The 23,780-nt window shown below is 48.3% G+C and overlaps 1 protein-coding gene across 1 annotated transcript in view; it reads right to left on the reverse strand.

Annotated features, from left to right (window-relative positions):
* Positions 1 to 21,073, reverse strand: part of LOC135810798 (uncharacterized) — a 53,554-nt gene extending 32,481 nt beyond the window's left edge. Inside the window, exons 1-3 of the mRNA XM_065324234.1 lie at positions 20,500 to 21,073; positions 14,501 to 14,572; positions 13,749 to 13,930 (exon numbers count right to left, since the gene is read on the reverse strand). Of these exons, the coding sequence (XP_065180306.1) occupies positions 13,749 to 13,930; positions 14,501 to 14,572; positions 20,500 to 20,976 (731 nt within the window). The 5' untranslated portion in view covers positions 20,977 to 21,073. The remainder of the gene's footprint in view (positions 1 to 13,748; positions 13,931 to 14,500; positions 14,573 to 20,499) is intronic.
* Between the last annotated feature and the right edge of the window lie 2,707 nt (positions 21,074 to 23,780).

A 23,780-nucleotide genomic window follows, 5' to 3' on the forward strand; every position in this document is an offset into this window, starting at 1 on the left:
TGGTGGTATACAGTGAGTCATCAGTGTGGATTGGTGGTATACAGCGAGTCATCAGTGTGGATTGGTGGTATACAGCAAGTCATCAGTGTGGATTGGTGGTATACAGCAAGTCATCAGTGTGGATTGGTGGTATACAGCAAGTCATCAGTGTGGATTGGTGGCATACAGCAAGTCATCAGTGTGGATTGGTGGTATACAGTGAGTCATCAGTGTGGATTGGTGGTATACAGCGAGTCATCAGTGTGGATTGGTGGTATACAGCAAGTCATCAGTGTGGATTGGTGGTATACAGTGAGTCATCATCAGTGTGGATTGGTGGTATACAGTGAGTCATCAGTGTGGATTGGTGGTATACAGCGAGTCATCAGTGTGGATTGGTGGTATACAGCAAGTCATCAGTGTGGATTGGTGGTATACAGCGAGTCATCAGTGTGGATTGGTGGTATACAGCGAGTCATCAGTGTGGATTGGTGGTATACAGCGAGTCATCAGTGTGGATTGGTGGTATACAGCGAGTCATCAGTGTGGATTGGTGGTATACAGCGAGTCATCAGTGTGGATTGGTGGTATACAGCGAGTCATCAGTGTGGATTGGTGGTATACAGCAAGTCATCAGTGTGGATTGGTGGTATACAGCAAGTCATCAGTGTGGATTGGTGGTATACAGCGAGTCATCAGTGTGGATTGGTGGTATACAGCGAGTCATCAGTGTGGATTGGTGGTATACAGCGAGTCATCAGTGTGGATTGGTGGTATACAGCAAGTCATCAGTGTGGATTGGTGGTATACAGCAAGTCATCAGTGTGGATTGGTGGTATACAGCAAGTCATCAGTGTGGATTGGTGGTATACAGCGAGTCATCAGTGTGGATTGGTGGCATACAGCGAGTCATCAGTGTGGATTGGTGGTATACAGTGAGTCATCATCAGTGTGGATTGGTGGTATACAGTGAGTCATCATCAGTGTGGATTGGTGGTATACAGTGAGTCATCAGTGTGGATTGGTGGTATACAGCGAGTCATCAGTGTGGATTGGTGGCATACAGCGAGTCATCAGTGTGGATTGGTGGTATACAGTGAGTCATCAGTGTGGATTGGTGGCATACAGCGAGTCATCAGTGTGGATTGGTGGTATACAGCGAGTCATCAGTGTGGATTGGTGGTATACAGCGAGTCATCAGTGTGGATTGGTGGTATACAGCAAGTCATCAGTGTGGATTGGTGGTATACAGCGAGTCATCAGTGTGGATTGGTGGTATACAGCGAGTCATCAGTGTGGATTGGTGGCATACAGCGAGTCATCAGTGTGGATTGGTGGTATACAGTGAGTCATCATCAGTGTGGATTGGTGGTATACAGTGAGTCATCATCAGTGTGGATTGGTGGTATACAGTGAGTCATCAGTGTGGATTGGTGGTATACAGCGAGTCATCAGTGTGGATTGGTGGCATACAGCGAGTCATCAGTGTGGATTGGTGGTATACAGTGAGTCATCATCAGTGTGGATTGGTGGTATACAGCGAGTCATCAGTGTGGATTGGTGGTATACAGTGAGTCATCAGTGTGGATTGGTGGTATACAGCAAGTCATCAGTGTGGATTGGTGGTATACAGCGAGTCATCAGTGTGGATTGGTGGCATACAGCGAGTCATCAGTGTGGATTGGTGGTATACAGTGAGTCATCATCAGTGTGGATTGGTGGTATACAGTGAGTCATCATCAGTGTGGATTGGTGGTATACAGTGAGTCATCAGTGTGGATTGGTGGTATACAGCGAGTCATCAGTGTGGATTGGTGGTATACAGTGAGTCATCATCAGTGTGGATTGGTGGTATACAGCAAGTCATCAGTGTGGATTGGTGGTATACAGCGAGTCATCAGTGTGGATTGGTGGTATACAGCAAGTCATCATCAGTGTGGATTGGTGGCATACAGCGAGTCATCAGTGTGGATTGGTGGTATACAGCGAGTCATCAGTGTGGATTGGTGGTATACAGTGAGTCATCAGTGTGGATTGGTGGTATACAGCGAGTCATCAGTGTGGATTGGTGGTATACAGCGAGTCATCAGTGTGGATTGGTGGTATACAGCGAGTCATCAGTGTGGATTGGTGGTATACAGTGAGTCATCATCAGTGTGGATTGGTGGTATACAGTGAGTCATCATCAGTGTGGATTGGTGGTATACAGCGAGTCATCATCAGTGTGGATTGGTGGTATACAGCGAGTCATCAGTGTGGATTGGTGGTATACAGCGAGTCATCAGTGTGGATTGGTGGTATACAGTGAGTCATCAGTGTGGATTGGTGGCATACAGCGAGTCATCAGTGTGGATTGGTGGCATACAGCGAGTCATCAGTGTGGATTGGTGGCATACAGCGAGTCATCAGTGTGGATTGGTGGTATACAGTGAGTCATCATCAGTGTGGATTGGTGGTATACAGCGAGTCATCAGTGTGGATTGGTGGTATACAGTGAGTCATCAGTGTGGATTGGTGGTATACAGCAAGTCATCAGTGTGGATTGGTGGTATACAGCGAGTCATCAGTGTGGATTGGTGGCATACAGCGAGTCATCAGTGTGGATTGGTGGTATACAGTGAGTCATCATCAGTGTGGATTGGTGGTATACAGTGAGTCATCATCAGTGTGGATTGGTGGTATACAGTGAGTCATCAGTGTGGATTGGTGGTATACAGCGAGTCATCAGTGTGGATTGGTGGCATACAGCGAGTCATCAGTGTGGATTGGTGGTATACAGTGAGTCATCAGTGTGGATTGGTGGCATACAGCGAGTCATCAGTGTGGATTGGTGGTATACAGCGAGTCATCAGTGTGGATTGGTGGTATACAGCGAGTCATCAGTGTGGATTGGTGGTATACAGCAAGTCATCAGTGTGGATTGGTGGTATACAGCGAGTCATCAGTGTGGATTGGTGGTATACAGCGAGTCATCAGTGTGGATTGGTGGCATACAGCGAGTCATCAGTGTGGATTGGTGGTATACAGTGAGTCATCATCAGTGTGGATTGGTGGTATACAGTGAGTCATCATCAGTGTGGATTGGTGGTATACAGTGAGTCATCAGTGTGGATTGGTGGTATACAGCGAGTCATCAGTGTGGATTGGTGGCATACAGCGAGTCATCAGTGTGGATTGGTGGTATACAGTGAGTCATCATCAGTGTGGATTGGTGGTATACAGCGAGTCATCAGTGTGGATTGGTGGTATACAGTGAGTCATCAGTGTGGATTGGTGGTATACAGCAAGTCATCAGTGTGGATTGGTGGTATACAGCGAGTCATCAGTGTGGATTGGTGGCATACAGCGAGTCATCAGTGTGGATTGGTGGTATACAGTGAGTCATCATCAGTGTGGATTGGTGGTATACAGTGAGTCATCATCAGTGTGGATTGGTGGTATACAGTGAGTCATCAGTGTGGATTGGTGGTATACAGCGAGTCATCAGTGTGGATTGGTGGTATACAGTGAGTCATCATCAGTGTGGATTGGTGGTATACAGCAAGTCATCAGTGTGGATTGGTGGTATACAGCGAGTCATCAGTGTGGATTGGTGGTATACAGCAAGTCATCATCAGTGTGGATTGGTGGCATACAGCGAGTCATCAGTGTGGATTGGTGGTATACAGCGAGTCATCAGTGTGGATTGGTGGTATACAGTGAGTCATCAGTGTGGATTGGTGGTATACAGCGAGTCATCAGTGTGGATTGGTGGTATACAGCGAGTCATCAGTGTGGATTGGTGGTATACAGCGAGTCATCAGTGTGGATTGGTGGTATACAGCGAGTCATCAGTGTGGATTGGTGGTATACAGCGAGTCATCAGTGTGGATTGGTGGTATACAGCGAGTCATCAGTGTGGATTGGTGGTATACAGCGAGTCATCAGTGTGGATTGGTGGTATACAGCGAGTCATCAGTGTGGATTGGTGGTATACAGCGAGTCATCAGTGTGGATTGGTGGCATACAGCGAGTCATCATCAGTGTGGATTGGTGGCATACAGCGAGTCATCAGTGTGGATTGGTGGCATACAGCGAGTCATCAGTGTAGATTGGTGGCATACAGCGAGTCATCAGTGTGGATTGGTGGCATACAGCGAGTCATCAGTGTGGATTGGTGGCATACAGCGAGTCATCAGTGTGGATTGGTGGTATACAGCGAGTCATCAGTGTGGATTGGTGGTATACAGCGAGTCATCAGTGTGGATTGGTGGCATACAGCGAGTCATCAGTGTGGATTGGTGGTATACAGCGAGTCATCAGTGTGGATAGGTGGCATACAGCGAGTCATCAGTGTGGATTGGTGGTATACAGCGAGTCATCAGTGTGGATTGGTGGTATACAGCGAGTCATCAGTGTGGATTGGTGGTATACAGCGAGTCATCAGTGAGGATTGGTGGTATACAGCGAGTCATCAGTGTGGATTGGTGGCATACAGCGAGTCATCAGTGTGGATTGGTGGTATACAGCGAGTCATCAGTGTGGATTGGTGGTATACAGCGAGTCATCAGTGTGGATTGGTGGTATACAGCGAGTCATCAGTGTGGATTGGTGGCATACAGCGAGTCATCAGTGTGGATTGGTGGTATACAGCGAGTCATCAGTGTGGATTGGTGGTATACAGCGAGTCATCAGTGTGGATTGGTGGTATACAGCGAGTCATCAGTGTGGATTGGTGGCATACAGTGAGTCATCAGTGTGGATTGGTGGTATACAGCGAGTCATCAGTGTGGATTGGTGGTATACAGCGAGTCATCAGTGTGGATTGGTGGTATACAGCGAGTCATCAGTGTGGATTGGTGGCATACAGCGAGTCATCAGTGTGGATTGGTGGTATACAGCGAGTCATCAGTGTGGATTGGTGGTATACAGCGAGTCATCAGTGTGGATTGGTGGTATACAGCGAGTCATCAGTGTGGATTGGTGGCATACAGCGAGTCATCAGTGTGGATTGGTGGTATACAGCGAGTCATCAGTGTGGATTGGTGGTATACAGCGAGTCATCAGTGTGGATTGGTGGTATACAGCGAGTCATCAGTGTGGATTGGTGGCATACAGTGAGTCATCAGTGTGGATTGGTGGTATACAGCGAGTCATCAGTGTGGATTGGTGGTATACAGCGAGTCATCAGTGTGGATTGGTGGTATACAGCGAGTCATCAGTGTGGATTGGTGGTATACAGCGAGTCATCAGTGTGGATTGGTGGTATACAGCGAGTCATCAGTGTGGATTGGTGGCATACAGCGAGTCATCAGTGTGGATAGGTGGCATACAGCGAGTCATCAGTGTGGATTGGTGGTATACAGCGAGTCATCAGTGTGGATTGGTGGTATACAGCGAGTCATCAGTGTGGATTGGTGGTATACAGCGAGTCATCAGTGTGGATTGGTGGTATACAGCGAGTCATCAGTTCGGATTGGTGGTATACAGCGAGTCATCAGTGTGGATTGGTGGTATACAGCGAGTCATCAGTGTGGATTGGTGGTATACAGCGAGTCATCAGTGTGGATTGGTGGTATACAGCGAGTCATCAGTGTGGATTGGTGGCATACAGCGAGTCATCAGTGTGGATTGGTGGTATACAGCGAGTCATCAGTGTGGATTGGTGGTATACAGCGAGTCATCAGTGTGGATTGGTGGTATACAGCGAGTCATCAGTGTGGATTGGTGGCATACAGCGAGTCATCAGTGTGGATTGGTGGTATACAGCGAGTCATCAGTGTGGATTGGTGGTATACAGCGAGTCATCAGTGTGGATTGGTGGTATACAGCGAGTCATCAGTGTGGATTGGTGGCATACAGCGAGTCATCAGTGTGGATTGGTGGTATACAGCGAGTCATCAGTGTGGATTGGTGGTATACAGCGAGTCATCAGTGTGGATTGGTTTTATACAGCGAGTCATCAGTGTGGATTGGTGGCATACAGCGAGTCATCAGTGTGGATTGGTGGTATACAGCGAGTCATCAGTGTGGATTGGTGGTATACAGCGAGTCATCAGTGTGGATTGGTGGTATACAGCGAGTCATCAGTGTGGATTGGTGGCATACAGTGAGTCATCAGTGTGGATTGGTGGTATACAGCGAGTCATCAGTGTGGATTGGTGGTATACAGCGAGTCATCAGTGTGGATTGGTGGTATACAGCGAGTCATCAGTGTGGATTGGTGGCATACAGCGAGTCATCAGTGTGGATTGGTGGTATACAGCGAGTCATCAGTGTGGATTGGTGGTATACAGCGAGTCATCAGTGTGGATTGGTGGTATACAGCGAGTCATCAGTGTGGATTGGTGGCATACAGCGAGTCATCAGTGTGGATTGGTGGTATACAGCGAGTCATCAGTGTGGATTGGTGGTATACAGCGAGTCATCAGTGTGGATTGGTGGTATACAGCGAGTCATCAGTGTGGATTGGTGGCATACAGTGAGTCATCAGTGTGGATTGGTGGTATACAGCGAGTCATCAGTGTGGATTGGTGGTATACAGCGAGTCATCAGTGTGGATTGGTGGTATACAGCGAGTCATCAGTGTGGACTGGTGGTATACAGCGAGTCATCAGTGTGGATTGGTGGTATACAGCGAGTCATCAGTGTGGATTGGTGGTATACAGCGAGTCATCAGTGTGGATTGGTGGTATACAGCGAGTCATCAGTGTGGACTGGTGGTGGCATACAGCGAGTCATCAGTGTGGACTGGTGGTGGCATACAGCGAGTCATCAGTGTGGATTGGTGGTGGCATACAGCGAGTCATCAGTGTGGATTGGTGGTGGCATACAGCGAGTCATCAGTGTGGATTGGTGGCATACAGCGAGTCATCAGTGTAGATTGGTGGCATACAGCGAGTCATCAGTGTGGATTGGTGGCATACAGCGAGTCATCAGTGTGGACTGGTGGTGGCATACAGCGAGTCATCAGTGTGGACTGGTGGTGGCATACAGCGAGTCATCAGTGTGGACTGGTGGTGGCATACAGCGAGTCATCAGTGTGGACTGGTGGTGGCATACAGCGAGTCATCAGTGTGGACTGGTGGTGGCATACAGCGAGTCATCAGTGTGGACTGGTGGTGGCATACAGCGAGTCATCAGTGTGGACTGGTGGTGGCATACAGCGAGTCATCAGTGTGGATTGGTGGTGGCATACAGCGAGTCATCAGTGTGGATTGGTGGTGGCATACAGCGAGTCATCAGTGTGGATTGGTGGCATACAGCGAGTCATCAGTGTAGATTGGTGGCATACAGCGAGTCATCAGTGTGGATTGGTGGCATACAGCAAGTCATCAGTGTAGATTGGTGGCATACAGCGAGTCATCAGTGTGGATAGGTGGCATACAGCGAGTCATCAGTGTGGATTGTCGGCATACAGCGAGTCATCAGTGTGGATTGGTGGCATACAGCGAGTCATCAGTGTGGATTGGTGGCATACAGCGAGTCATCAGTGTGGATTGGTGGCATACAGCAAGTCATCAGTGTGGATTGTCGGCATACAGCGAGTCATCAGTGTGGATTGGTGGCATACAGCAAGTCATCAGTGTGGATTGTCGGCATACAGCGAGTCATCAGTGTGGATTGGTGGCATACAGCAAGTCATCAGTGTGGATTGGTGGCATACAGCGAGTCATCAGTGTGGATTGGTGGCATACAGCGAGTCATCAGTGTGGATTGGTGGCATACAGCGAGTCATCAGTGTGGATTGTCGGCATACAGCGAGTCATCAGTGTGGATAGGTGGCATACAGCGAGTCATCAGTGTGGATAGGTGGCATACAGCGAGTCATCAGTGTGGATTGGTGGCATACAGCGAGTCATCAGTGTGGATTGGTGGCATACAGCGAGTCATCAGTGTGGATTGGTGGCATACAGCGAGTCATCAGTGTGGATTGGTGCCATACAGCGAGTCATCAGTGTGGATTGTCGGCATACAGCGAGTCATCAGTGTGGATAGGTGGCATACAGCGAGTCATCAGTGTGGATAGGTGGCATACAGCGAGTCATCAGTGTGGATTGGTGGCATACAGCGAGTCATCAGTGTGGATTGGTGGCATACAGCGAGTCATCAGTGTGGATTGGTGGCATACAGCGAGTCATCAGTGTGGATTGGTGGCATACAGCGAGTCATCAGTGTGGATTGGTGGCATACAGTGAGTCATCAGTGTGGATTGGTTGCATACAGCGAGTCATCAGTGTGGATTGGTGGCATACAGCGAGTCATCAGTGTGGATTGGTGGTAAACAGCGAGTCATCAGTGTGGATTGGTGGCATACAGCAAGTCATCAGTGTGGATTGGTGGTAAACAGCGAGTCATCAGTGTGGATTGGTGGCATACAGCGAGTCATCAGTGTGGATTGGTGGCATACAGCGAGTCATCAGTGTGGATTGGTGGCATACAGCGAGTCATCAGTGTGGATTGGTGGCATACAGCGAGTCATCAGTGTGGATTGGTGGCATACAGCGAGTCATCAGTGTGGATTGGTGGCATACAGCGAGTCATCAGTGTGGATTGGTGGCATACAGCGAGTCATCAGTGTGGATTGGTGGCATACAGCGAGTCATCAGTGTGGATTGGTGGCATACAGCAAGTCATCAGTGTGGATTGGTGGTAAACAGCGAGTCATCAGTGTGGATTGGTGGCATACAGCAAGTCATCAGTGTGGATTGGTGGTAAACAGCGAGTCATCAGTGTGGATTGGTGGCATACAGCAAGTCATCAGTGTGGATTGGTGGTAAACAGCGAGTCATCAGTGTGGATTGGTGGCATACAGCGAGTCATCAGTGTGGATTGGTGGCATACAGCGAGTCATCAGTGTGGATTGGTGGCATACAGCGAGTCATCAGTGTGGATTGGTGGCATACAGCGAGTCATCAGTGTGGATTGGTGGCATACAGCGAGTCATCAGTGTGGATTGGTGGCATACAGCGAGTCATCAGTGTGGATTGGTGGCATACAGCAAGTCATCAGTGTGGATTGGTGGCATACAGCGAGTCATCAGTGTGGATTGGTGGCATACAGCGAGTCATCAGTGTGGATTGGTGGCATACAGCAAGTCATCAGTGTGGATTGGTGGCATACAGCGAGTCATCAGTGTGGATTGGTGGCATACAGCGAGTCATCAGTGTGGATTGGTGGCATACAGCGAGTCATCAGTGTGGACTGGTGGCATACGGCGAGTCATCAGTGTGGATTGGTGGCATACAGCGAGTCATCAGTGTGGACTGGTGGCATACGGCGAGTCATCAGTGTGGATTGGTGGCATACGGCGAGTCATCAGTGTAGATTGGTGGCATACAGCGAGTCATCAGTGTGGACTGGTGGCATACGGCGAGTCATCAGTGTGGATTGGTGGCATACAGCGAGTCATCAGTGTGGACTGGTGGCATACGGCGAGTCATCAGTGTGGATTGGTGGCATACGGCGAGTCATCAGTGTAGATTGGTGGCATACAGCGAGTCATCAGTGTGGACTGGTGGCATACGGCGAGTCATCAGTGTGGATTGGTGGCATACGGCGAGTCATCAGTGTAGATTGGTGGCATACAGCGAGTCATCAGTGTGGATTGGTGGCATACGGCGAGTCATCAGTGTAGATTGGTGGCATACAGCGAGTCATCAGTGTGGATTGGTGGCATACAGCGAGTCATCAGTGTGGATTGGTGGCATACAGCGAGTCATCAGTGTGGATTGGTGGCATACAGCGAGTCATCAGTGTGGATTGGTGGCATACAGCGAGTCATCAGTGTGGATTGGTGGCATACAGCGAGTCATCAGTGTGGATTGGTGGCATACAGCGAGTCATCAGTGTGGATTGGTGGCATACAGCAAGTCATCAGTGTGGATTGGTGGCATACAGCGAGTCATCAGTGTGGATTGGTGGCATACAGCGAGTCATCAGTGTGGATTGGTGGCATACAGCAAGTCATCAGTGTGGATTGGTGGCATACAGCGAGTCATCAGTGTGGATTGGTGGCATACAGCGAGTCATCAGTGTGGATTGGTGGCATACAGCGAGTCATCAGTGTGGACTGGTGGCATACGGCGAGTCATCAGTGTGGATTGGTGGCATACAGCGAGTCATCAGTGTGGACTGGTGGCATACGGCGAGTCATCAGTGTGGATTGGTGGCATACGGCGAGTCATCAGTGTAGATTGGTGGCATACAGCGAGTCATCAGTGTGGATTGGTGGCATACGGCGAGTCATCAGTGTAGATTGGTGGCATACAGCGAGTCATCAGTGTGGATTGGTGGCATACAGCGAGTCATCAGTGTGGATTGGTGGCATACAGCGAGTCATCAGTGTGGATTGGTGGCATACAGCGAGTCATCAGTGTGGACTGGTGGCATACAGCGAGTCATCAGTGTGGATTGTCGGCATACAGCAAGTCATCAGTGTGGATTGGTGGCATACAGCGAGTCATCAGTGTGGATTGGTGGCATACAGCGAGTCATCAGTGTGGATTGGTGGCATACAGCGAGTCATCAGTGTGGACTGGTGGCATACGGCGAGTCATCAGTGTGGATTGGTGGCATACAGCGAGTCATCAGTGTGGACTGGTGGCATACGGCGAGTCATCAGTGTGGATTGGTGGCATACGGCGAGTCATCAGTGTAGATTGGTGGCATACAGCGAGTCATCAGTGTGGACTGGTGGCATACGGCGAGTCATCAGTGTGGATTGGTGGCATACAGCGAGTCATCAGTGTGGACTGGTGGCATACGGCGAGTCATCAGTGTGGATTGGTGGCATACGGCGAGTCATCAGTGTAGATTGGTGGCATACAGCGAGTCATCAGTGTGGATTGGTGGCATACGGCGAGTCATCAGTGTAGATTGGTGGCATACAGCGAGTCATCAGTGTGGATTGGTGGCATACAGCGAGTCATCAGTGTGGATTGGTGGCATACAGCGAGTCATCAGTGTGGATTGGTGGCATACAGCGAGTCATCAGTGTGGACTGGTGGCATACAGCGAGTCATCAGTGTGGATTGTCGGCATACAGCAAGTCATCAGTGTGGATTGGTGGCATACAGCGAGTCATCAGTGTGGATTGGTGGCATACAGCGAGTCATCAGTGTGGATTGGTGGCATACAGCGAGTCATCAGTGTGGACTGGTGGCATACGGCGAGTCATCAGTGTGGATTGGTGGCATACAGCGAGTCATCAGTGTGGACTGGTGGCATACGGCGAGTCATCAGTGTGGATTGGTGGCATACGGCGAGTCATCAGTGTAGATTGGTGGCATACAGCGAGTCATCAGTGTGGACTGGTGGCATACGGCGAGTCATCAGTGTGGATTGGTGGCATACAGCGAGTCATCAGTGTGGACTGGTGGCATACGGCGAGTCATCAGTGTGGATTGGTGGCATACGGCGAGTCATCAGTGTAGATTGGTGGCATACAGCGAGTCATCAGTGTGGATTGGTGGCATACGGCGAGTCATCAGTGTAGATTGGTGGCATACAGCGAATCATCAGTGTGGATTGGTGGCATACAGCGAGTCATCAGTGTGGACTGGTGGCATACAGCGAGTCATCAGTGTGGATTGGTGGCATACAGCGAGTCATCAGTGTGGACTGGTGGCATACAGCGAGTCATCAGTGTGGATTGTCGGCATACAGCAAGTCATCAGTGTGGATTGGTGGCATACAGCGAGTCATCAGTGTGGATTGGTGGCATACAGCGAGTCATCAGTGTGGACTGGTGGCATACAGCGAGTCATCAGTGTGGATTGGTGGCATACAGCGAGTCATCAGTATGGATTGGTGGCATACGGCGAGTCATCAGTGTAGATTGGTGGCATACAGTGAGTCATCAGTGTGGATTGGTGGCATACAGCGAGTCATCAGTGTGGATTGGTGGCATACAGCGAGTCATCAGTGTGGATTGGTGGCATACGGCGAGTCATCAGTGTGGACTGGTGGCATACAGCGAGTCATCAGTGTGGATTGGTGGCATACAGCGAGTCATCAGTGTGGATTGGTGGCATACAGCGAGTCATCAGTGTGGATTGGTGGCATACGGCGAGTCATCAGTGTAGATTGGTGGCATACAGCGAGTCATCAGTGTGGATTGGTGGCATACGGCGAGTCATCAGTGTAGATTGGTGGCATACAGCGAGTCATCAGTGTGGATTGGTGGCATACAGGGAGTCATCAGTGTGGACTGGTGGCATACAGCGAGTCATCAGTGTGGATTGGTGGCATACAGCGAGTCATCAGTGTGGACTGGTGGCATACAGCGAGTCATCAGTGTGGATTGTCGGCATACAGCAAGTCATCAGTGTGGATTGGTGGCATACAGCGAGTCATCAGTGTGGATTGGTGGCATACAGCGAGTCATCAGTGTGGACTGGTGGCATACAGCGAGTCATCAGTGTGGATTGGTGGCATACAGCGAGTCATCAGTATGGATTGGTGGCATACGGCGAGTCATCAGTGTAGATTGGTGGCATACAGTGAGTCATCAGTGTGGATTGGTGGCATACAGCGAGTCATCAGTGTGGATTGGTGGCATACAGCGAGTCATCAGTGTGGATTGGTGGCATACGGCGAGTCATCAGTGTGGACTGGTGGCATACAGCGAGTCATCAGTGTGGATTGGTGGCATACAGCGAGTCATCAGTGTGGATTGGTGGCATACAGCGAGTCATCAGTGTGGATTGGTGGCATACGGCGAGTCATCAGTGTGGGCTGGTGGCATACAGGGAGTCATCAGTGTGGATTGGTGGCATACAGCGAGTCATCAGTGTGGACTGGTGGCATACGGCGAGTCATCAGTGTAGACTGGTGGCATACGGCGAAGCTGGGGTGGCATACAGCGAGTCATCAGTGTGGATTGGTGGCATACGGCGAGTCATCAGTGTAGACTGGTGGCATACGGCGAAGCTGGGATTCAGAAATGGCCTCAAGGCCAGCGTTGGTAAATCGTTTGTTCGGCAACCTGTGAGCAATATTCTATGAGCTTACACGAGACCGCATCGATCGCTTCAAGCTGTGAGGATGCGTCTTTCCGGAACACTTTCAACCGCTGCTGAAGGCTGAGTACAATAAATAACCCAGCAAAGCATGGACACCAATGGTTGCCTCCTCTGTCCAAAGTGAATATTTACTCATACTGATAACCCAAATTTCGTGCTTCGATGTACAATTTTTTTCCGAATTTTCACCATGCACGAGCTATTGTGCTATGCACAGTGCTATACACGTCTGATGATCCTTTTTCTTATTTTGCAACTTTTTATTTTTTTCCACCTCTCGCATATGATTGTGGAAGTTGAACTGACGCGAAACATAGATCTAAAAAATGATGGCCTTTTGCGTTGAAAAGATAGATAGAAAAAATAAAAATGAAACAAGAGAGCTTGAAAGCTCAGGGCCCTATGCTATGCTTTTTGCCTAGCTCATCATCCATGTGATTCGAACTGATGGAAGTGTTTTTGCAATACAATGATGTAGCCGATCAGTTCTAATGCATGATGAGCTAGGCAAAAAAGCATTCTGTAAGTCAACAAATTTTCGCCCCATTCAAATTTCGGCCTCCTTGGGCTAGAACACATTTCGGCTGCAAGACATTTTCGGCCTGTACTGCTGCTGCCTGTATACACTGTCACACTGAACCTTGCAAAACAAAATTTCGGCTGCAACAAATAAATTTTCGGCCACATATGATCAGGCCGAAAATAACCGAAAATAAATATGCACCGATTATTTGCTCTCTCGTTTTAAAGGTGACAAATACTCACGTGTATGCAGTGTTTGGTGTGAGACCCGTCATAACAGCACTGTAAATGAGTCCGGGATCACGGAATTTATTCGGATTAACTGTGGCTGCTGCTCCTCCACACAAATCACCAGCTGCATACGTGGTGCCTGGCAGTGCCGAAATTCTCAGCGCCGTACTATCTGGCTCATTTTCTTTGCGATACTGCAATCACAGAAACAAAACGAGCATTTTAATTCAAACTGAGCCGGCATAGCATGTGTGTAGAGATTTCAAAAGTAACTCCTCACTTTGACTAACAATAGGAGAGAGAGAGAGAGAGAGAGAGAGAGAGAGAGAGAGAGAGAGAGAGAGAGAGAGAGAGAGAGAGAGAGAGAGAGAGAGAGAGAGAGAGAGAGAGAGAGAGAGAGAGAGAGAGAGAGAGAGAGAGAGAGAAAGGGAGAGAGAGAGAGAGAGAGAGAGAGAGAGAGAGTGAGAGAGAGAGAGAGAGAGAGAGAGAGAGAGAGAGAGAGAGAGAGAGAGAGAGAGAGAGAGAGAGAGAGAGAGAGAGAGAGAGAGAGAGAGTAACAACAGTCAGAATAGAGCGGTTGCCAGTTGATAAGCCACCCTTCTTTTTAAAATATGCAGTTGTACAGAGTCCATAAACGTACAAAGAAGCCTGTCCTAGAAGAGCATGGAAAGTTGGTCCTCCGAACTGGTGAATACAGACAAGTTCCGACTGCTAGAGCAAACAGCCGGCGGCACTTGTGTGCTGTACTTGTGTGCTGTACTTACCCAAACAGAAGGGTCTGCACTGGATGCATTGGATGAGACCCAGGTGATTCGTAGCTCACCAGGGCTACCAGTCTGAACATACACACGAACACCCATACACACAAATGTACACACACAAACACACACACACACGCACACACACACACGCACACACACACACACACTCAGACATGCCCATCGCGGAAGCGATGATAGAGAACAGCTATGTTAGACATAGCAACTTGTGCTGGGATTGCACCATTCAACAGCTTGCAAGGCTGATGAATTGACCGCCACTAATTTAGCCTGGTATCCACCACACAGCTGATTGAAGTGACTTTTTCTGGCCAGTGAATCCCTATTTTTTCCTTTTTCCTTTTTCTTCCTTTTTTTACACACACACACACACACACACACACACAGGCGCGCGCGCGCACACACACGCACACACCATTTGACCATTTGACGCCCATCGCCAGAGGCAATGATAGCGATGCTACAGCAGAAGCCATAGCAACTTGGAAAGATTTGTTTGAAGAAGACCATGCATCTACATGTCCTATATGGGTAAATACTGAAAGTATATACATGTACACTCATCCCTCGGTTACCCGGACCACGAAGTTACGGGCACTTCGGTCTACCGGGCACCCTTTGGTCGAGTTGTAGTGGAAACATTACTACTCTTTTGTCACTTTTCGTGGAAATAGTGATGTCATATGCCACAGTTATGACCTTTCCCCATCAATATGTATGTGATTTGGAGTTATGGATATTTCTAAGTTACGGGCTGTGCCCGGTCCCGGTCCACCCGGATAAGCGAGGTATCAGTGTAGTACTTTTTAAATTATATCGATATTTTTAAAACGACCCAAATGCACGAATGTGATCACAGCGCACAAGGCTTTATTCAGTGTAGAACCATCTTGCTACAGCTGTAACTTGTTAAAAAAGACCCCACACAAAGTGACAACAAGTATGAAGGCCTTATTCCCGCAGCTATGCAGAAGACGCTACTTTTAGTAGCATCTGGCGCTAGCCAGGGTCCACACCGCTTTGAATCTGTTCGCGTCTGAGGTAGGGCCTTTTACGTGACATGCCATGATTGGCGCGGTATCTCGTATGTGTCCTGTACCGTCCCGTACCGTAAAAGAAAGCCGGCCACGTATTCAAATAGTGCGTTTAGAGATATTCTGTAAGTAGCAATCTTAGTTTTTTCTTGGCGCCAGTAGTTTTCAGTCCTTGTTTTCGTTCAGCATGTCTTCGTTCAGCATTGAGATGTCTTCAGGCTCTCCTTCCGGATCTGAGGGACCTGAATACGATTGCCGTGCACATGATTTTGTATTTAGTATAACTACAGTTGTGGCAAGTGAAATCCTATGCTTAGGATGCGTTCTTAAATCCTCTCGGAAACGTTGGGGACTCTTGGAAAAGTTCGAGAGCTGTTCTTACATCCTCTCCGAATTTTAGGAGGCTCTCCAAAGCTCTCCAAGCTCTCCAAGCTTCAGAGGTGGTTGAAACTTGGAGATTCCCGCGGTTTGGGATTAGCGCATGCGAACTACAGCTAAAAGCCACGTCTTGATCATGAGTGTACGTATTCCCCTTTTTGCATACGCACAATGCATACTACACTCGTGGCACTCAAGATCGCGGCCCCTTTGGCGCTTCATATTGCTTCACATGTGCAAAATATCTCCGAATTCTTGGAGACCCGTTCTTGCATTATACCGCTTTCTTCGACTTCTCTTTTCTTCTTCTCCGAGAAGCTAGATAATAAAGAACGCACCCTTAAGGGACTGCACCATGCATACCTAGTACATGTGGTACAGTCATACAACTTTATCTGTCAGATGACAGTAATCGTACTCATCACAGTCAAGGTTCACAGTCAACGTTCAAAAGGTGCTGGCAAAATTTAAAAATGAATGAGGATTGGATACCAATACTCCTTATGTGTACCATGTGTTGTAAACTGTGTGTATCTATGCTGTGACCTTTCGATCTGTTTGTGATGCATACGCCTCTATTGTACACATTTGGTACAGTGCATTACATCAAGAGTACATAACCCCCCAAGAGTGTGCAACTCCCACATACCCTGCTGCAGGGAGTCGTCAAAAGGTATTTGACGACTCCCTGCCCTGCTGTCTCGACAGAATTTCAAGTTGACGTCATTATTTATGATGCAATGCTCCTTGCACCAGTGATTTACAACATGTGTACGGGTGTCAACGCATCACACGTTTTTCTCTGCAATAATTTGTACAGGATCAGATGTGCTTCGCGAATTCGGTCCACCACACGTTCCGGATTCGTCTGAAAATCCGATGCGCATTGCATCATAAAAATGACGTCAACTTGAAATTCTGTCGGGACAGCACCCACAGTCGAGTTACACACTCTTGGGGGTTATGTACTCTTGATTACATTACAAGGCCATCACAGCCGGGCGGCCTCACTTTTTCGGCCGTTTTTTTTTTTTTTTTTTTTTGGAGCACACTGCAACAAAGCGCGATGATCATCGCAGCTCAGCGCAAATGTGGCAAATACTGAAGAATCCCTAGTCGCCGATCGTGGTTTGTTGCAGAATTAAAACATCTTTCATTTACAGTTACACTGAAATGGCGCCAAATGTCCGGAAGTGCTTGCATTTGGCTTCAATTTTTGAAATTTTTTCCCGGAGGACCCCCTTCCAAGGCCGCCCTACCTCCTAAGTCGGTGCAACGGGCCTGCATCATTGATGTCCATATGTGGCGCTGTCCCCTATGGCAAGTGTCGGATTTCACTTGCCACGACTGTACTTGGTTGAATGTACATGTGCGTTTATGAGCTAAAGTTTCTTTTTTTAGTTCTTGTTCGAACCGATAGCTGAGAACTTTCTGATGTGAATAGACCTTTCGATTGCTCAATTCTGTTCAGGGAAAACCGGAGAACGTCTTTGAAATACAAAATCATGTGCACGACAATCGTATCGTTGCTATCGCATAATGCATGATAACCTAGGCAAAAAAGTAGGGCTGAAACGATCATCCATTTAGCCTAATCGATTACTCTTTATCATATAAACGATCGATTATTCGATTATAATCTTTAAGAGGCCACACCTGAAATATGTACGTGGAATGGCCGAAAGTGGAAATATGTACAAAAATTTGCACAAAAAATTGTAGACCGGACGCGACCTTGACCTTCATGCTCCAGCTTCGTTGTACTACACTAGGACTGTACTCGATGTTTGAACTCGCGCTGCATGCACTGCGCGTACTACGTCCTGAGCGGCTGCGACGCAGCGCATGCAGTGTGTAGTACCGTAAAATCCCGCCAAAGCGCCCCGTCTCTCCCATCCGCCCCTCCCTGACTTCTTGTCAGGGACGTGATTGATTGTATCCTCGTATGACACTGTCGCAGTCTGTGATGCCGTACTCTACTGCAGACGCGTGCTCAACCCCGTTGGAAATGTATGCAACAGTGCCCACCCTCTTGACCAGGGATCGCACAAACCCTGCGTTTTGTCGGGTCTGTACGACTCCTGGCTCTTGACTTTTGGTCGGTGTACGAGATGCACGAACAGTTTTCGTAGGGTGAGTACTTTTTCATGTAGCACTGAATGCGGCAAGTAGGACTCGCCCATCCGCCCCTCCCCACCTGAAGCGTCGAGGAGGTAGGGGCGCTCTGGCGGGATTTTACCGTACTGTGTTCTACAGGTTGTCCCTCGTTAATACTTCAGTACATAATCTCTGGGACTTGACAAATGTTATGACATTGTATTAACGGGGTTTATGTACTAAACGAAAGTGTACATAACTTGCTCGGGTACCAGAATTTTTCACTTTTTTCAACTTATTCTCATTGTATTAACGGGGTTTATATGTACTAAACGAAAGTGTACATAACTTGCTCGGGTACCAGAATTTTTCACTTTTTTCAACTTTTCTGAGTGTTTCTTGCTACCATGACTAGGGAGCGAGATATTCTTGATTCCCTTGATATAACATAAAAATTATGTTATAACGGTCACAGTCAGCGACGATTCTACAGTGCACATGATACATGCCCAGTCTTGCCTGTACAGTCACTCGGAAAAAGACAGAGCTTTGTCGGTTTGTGATGTGGACTCTGATTTCTGAGCTAATTGCGCCCACAAGTAGAAACTAGAACACGATGTGTCTCCACTGGAAGGCCAAAAGACCAACAAATTATGTACTATTGAAGTAGGTGGCATGCGGGCACGGAGAAATGTTGGGTACTAACGGGGTTATGTACTAACGAATTATGTACTAACCGACAAAATTTGTATGGAAGTGATCACGTTTCGTCCGTGACTTGAGATATCTAATGTACTAACGGGGTTTATGTACTAACCGGACTCGTATTAACGGGGGACGACCTGTATTATACTCTGCGCTGCATGCACTGCGCGTATAAGAAATTAAAAATTAAAAAACGCAAAATAATCGTAATCGGTAATCTAAACGATTGCTCGATCGTAAAGGCCGATTCACAATACAAATTCTTGCGACGCGACATGCGACTTGCGACACATGCGACGAGCTGCGACAGCGACACACGGTTCACAATATTCATCATGTTTGCGACATCCTCGTGCACAAGTAGTACCATGCACGTGCACTGCACGTGCACCCAGGGTCGAACCTGTACTCCATTTGTGTATGTCGCGTGTCGCATGTCGCAAAAGTTGAACTTTCTTCAACTTCTGCGACAGGTGCCTTGCGACAGCTTGCGACAGCTCGCGACAGGCATTTTCTTGTCGCGACTGTCGCAAATCGCGTGTCGCGTCGCAGAAAGTTGTATTGTGAATCGCCCTTTAGAGTTATCAAACGAGTACTCGATTATTCGGTATAATCGTTTCAGCCCTACAAAAAAGCATAGCGAGCTTTCAATTTGCAATTTGGTAGAATGTGTATGTATGCGAAGTGTATCGAGGGAATGCATGCAGTGCAGGGCGATAGTGCAGGGCGATAGTGCGGGTTCGAACCCAAGTTATGTGTTGAAAAGAAAAGATTGAAAAATTAAATGGGGCCTTTGGTAGGGCGTTTCACGTGATGCGCCATGGTTGGCGCGGTATCCCGTACATGTCCCGTACCGTAAAATGAGTATGTAGTGCGTACCGTGGCATAGATCTAGACAGAGCATCTGGAGTACCGTGTGAGTAATATGGGGACAAAATGCAATGCCTTGGCGGGTTGGTTGGTTTATTTTAATTCGCACAATAAACGGGAGCTAGGCCCGATGATATAAAGGCGAATGGACAAGCCGCATTTAGAAAAGAAAGGACAGGAACTTGTTGAGTAATGCTGAACGAGAGAGCTCGAAAGCTCAGGGCCCTCGCTATGCTTTTTGCCTAGGTAATCATGCATGTCATTCGAAATGATGGAAACATTTTTTGCAATATAATGATGTAGCCGATGATGTCACGGCAAGAACGGTTCCATCTGTTCGAATAACATGCATGATGACCTAGGCAAAAAACATAGCCAGGGCCCTGAGCTTTCATCCAGTGTAATTCTGGTTGGCCTGTAATAAAAACCTTGGCTTCGCCTTGGGGTTTTCAGGTTTTATTAGCCACGAATCCTCGGAATGTCGCTGATTGGTCATTTCCGAGACCACAAGATAGATCTCGTTCTAAAGACCGTATATAAAGACACCTTTTTAGGATTCGTCGGAGTGGCGGTCGCTTTTGTTTGTGGGTTTTGTCAGATGATTGAAATTAAATAAACTTTGTATCGACCTCGGATTTATAGATAAAAAAGACCTCCAATAAAACCGCCTCTGTTCTTTATCCAGGTCGATCATTTTCAGGCTTATAAATTCTCGGTCTCAACTTTTATTGCATACAATATGCTTGCAGTGTTACGCCACTGGTGTCGTGCCCGGTTAATAACAAAGTTTCATGTGCCAGAGAAGATGCGTTATTTAGAAGTTATGACACAGGGCAGGCACGTTTGTCCAGGAAATCCAAAAAATTAATAGGTTCCTCTAACAATCCTTTTCCAGCTTACCATGGCAATATGACCTTGCAGAGGTTGAGCTCCACCGTCAGGAAACGTCACAAGAACGTTCTGACCGACTACTGTAGTGAATGGTAGATGAAATCCAAACTGAGGTCGCCATCTGAAGAATATTAGCTGGCATTCATCTCTCATGTTGATGATAGGTCCCACACTAATGTTACCAGTGGTACCTGCTGCATTTCGACTAGTCGAGGCCTCCAAAATGCTCCATCTGTCAATGAACGCATCATCATATAGACTGTTGTTCACGGGTGGGCAGTACAGGCGGACTTCGTCTTTGTCACTGGATCCTACAGTTTGAGTGCGGCCCTGATTTCTCCACTGCACAGTAATATTTCCACCATTCTGTATCACTCGATCGTAGGCCGAAAAACTCAGCTGTCCATCTATCACTGGAGGAGTCATACCCAGCATAACACTCGCTATCAACAGCATCATTCGTGACATTGTCAACAACATCAACATTGTCGTCCGCTCGATCCACGCCACCGCAGACAGCCTTATTTTCAAAGCTTGGTCACCGATTTACAGTGCACCTTTTACAGCGATAAGGCCTTGACTTCTTCTGTCCGCTTCGCTATTTGAATAGCGCCACATGTGGTGGTAACTGTAAGTGTATTGTTGATGTCTAAGCCCGATTTGGACTTCACATCGCGTACGGGAAACGCTCCGCAAAGCCACATTGGAATATTCGCGGGGTGCAGCGTGGGGCAAAAAGGTTGTACTAGCTCGGTGTTCAAAGGTAGCTTGAAATGACGCCAGCGCAACATACGCAGTACAGTGCAGTGGGTAGAGCAGCGCAGAGCATGCACAGCAAGCAACGCAGGGTGGCCCAAAAGGGTGCACACTGCCCGGAAAGGTGGACAAACCAAATGGGCAGGGGATGTGCATCGATTTTTAAAGTAGGGTTCAGATGAAAGACAATATTTTGATATCGGTATGAATTATCTAGCTAGCATCTCTCGCTTGCGTCTTTGTGGTACACTCTCACAACACCAACACACAGAAGTCTTTGCTGAGAGGAGGGTGGCTCGGCAATGGCGAAGTGGGGACTGTGACTTTGTTTACTGGGAGATACTGAAGTGCTGTCTGACGAGGGTACGGAATTTGGGCATATCTGGAGCTTGTCTAACACTGGGAGGCAGTTGGAGCCACGTGGAGTAGGAGGAAAAGAAAGGGGAATTTACGAATAGGGTAGACCTAGCTAGGGGGAGACGAACGCAGCTTCGGGTGGTGCCGTCCCGAATTGAACCAGGGACTGTAAATGAGCAGGATTCTGGTCAAGAAAAATTGAATGTGCCAGGGTGCACTTGGAAGCATCAAGGTAGTGTTGCAGAGTGGTAGTGGATGCAGCAGCATACAAGTCCAGATTTGAGATAATAACGATCAGTACGAAATATGATGCGCAGTATACGGCGATGGAGAACTTCTAATTTACCTATGTGGGTTTTGTTAATGGTGGACCAGGCAGGGAAGCCGTACGTGAAGAGGGGAAGAATGTATGATTTATAAAAATAAATCCGGCAATTTTGGGGCAAATGGGACAAGTGACTTGACATTATGCCGACAGATCGGCATACTTTGGACGACACATGATCAGCATGGTGAGACCAGGAGTGGGCGAATCTATGACAATGCCAAGGTGTTTATGGTGGGGCGCTACAGAGATAGGGTGACCGGGATCATCGGGAAAGTGGAAGATGGGCACTGGATCTGTGGGAGGGGGAAAAAGGAGGGGCTCGGTTTTGGTCACATTTGGCTTAAGGTACCGAGTGCTCATCCAGTGAACAATGTCGTTGATACAGGTCTGAACTTTGGGGTACAGGGTGGCGTGAGACGGGGAGGAAGCAAGGACAGTGGTATCATCTGCAAACAAAGAAATATTGGGAATTGCATAGGGGAGGTCATTAACGTATGTGAGGAAGAGCAGGGGACCTAAAATGGAGCCCTGGGGCACTCCGGATGTCACAGACTCGGGGTCAGATAAGGTTCCATTTACTGTGACGCACTGATTTCGGTCCAAGAGGTAGCTAGTTATCCAGGCGAGTAGGGAGCCGGAGACACCATGGGCACGAAGTTTGGCGATCAGGCCCTTGTGCCACACGGTGTCGAAGGCCTTGGAGAGGTCGAAGAAACAGATGCAGGAGACCTGCCGCTGGTCTTTTAGGGAGCAGAGGTCTTGGATTATGCGGGACAATTGCAGGGATGTGTTGTCCTTACGACGGAAGCCAGATTGTGCGGGGTGAAGAAGAGGGGAGATATGGTCGTACAAGCGGTCGTACACTATTCTCTCTAGCAGTTTGGAGACGCAGGACAGGAGGGAGATTGGTCGGTAATAAGACGGGTTGTTCTTGTCGCCTTTATTTTTGTACACTGGAATGACAGTGGCTGACTTCCATCGTGACGGGAATGTGCCGGAGGAGAGGGAAAGGTTAAAAGGAATGGAGAGTGGGCGGGCAATTGAGTAGCTCAGTTTCCTGAGGATCTCATTGGTGATCCTATCAGCTCCGGGGGATTTGTTCAGAGTCAGTCTTGCAATATACTTGTGAACAGTCGATGAGGTGATGATCAGGGAGTGCAATGTAGTTGCTGGTGGAGGTAGGGAGGAAATAGTGGGAATAGGAGCATCGGGGTCAACCTGTAAGCCAGCACTGACGAAGTGGCGGTTCAATAAGTTACCAATGGATGCCGGAGAGGTGCTTGTTCGACCATTGGGGCCCACCATCTTCGAAGGTATGACCCGGGCGCTGGTAGGATTTCGCAGTTGACGAATGAGCACAGTTAGGGATGGGAGGCGAGGGTTTTTTTCTGTTTGTGGGAGATATCGTGGCACGGAGGTTGCGGATGTAGCGGCGATGGCAGGATCTGGAAAGGCATGTTACATAGTTACGTTGGTGTTTGTATTTGTTGAAATTTGTAGGGGATGGGTATTTCCGGTAGATGCTGTAGAGATCGCTCTTGACTTTAATAGCTGCTTTCAGTGATGCAGTCATCCAGGGGCAGGGTTTGTGGCGTGATTTCCGACGAGGAGGTGAGGATCTTCCTATTATATAGGTCCAAGGCACCTTCAAGGATGTCAGTGAATGCGGAGACAGCCGTGTCGATGCAGTGGGAGGCAAGGACCTGAGACCAGGGTACATCTGCGAGAAAAACATTCATGGCATTCCACATGTTATCCGTAGCACTCAGGACATTGTATTTTTGTGTAGATGGTGGGCTACGACAGGTGCTGGCTTCTGTAGGGGAAGACTTTGAGAAGTTGGAGAACT

The sequence above is a fragment of the Sycon ciliatum genome, chromosome 2 (genome assembly GCF_964019385.1).
Source record: "Sycon ciliatum chromosome 2, ocSycCili1.1, whole genome shotgun sequence".
NCBI lineage: Eukaryota > Metazoa > Porifera > Calcarea > Leucosolenida > Sycettidae > Sycon > Sycon ciliatum.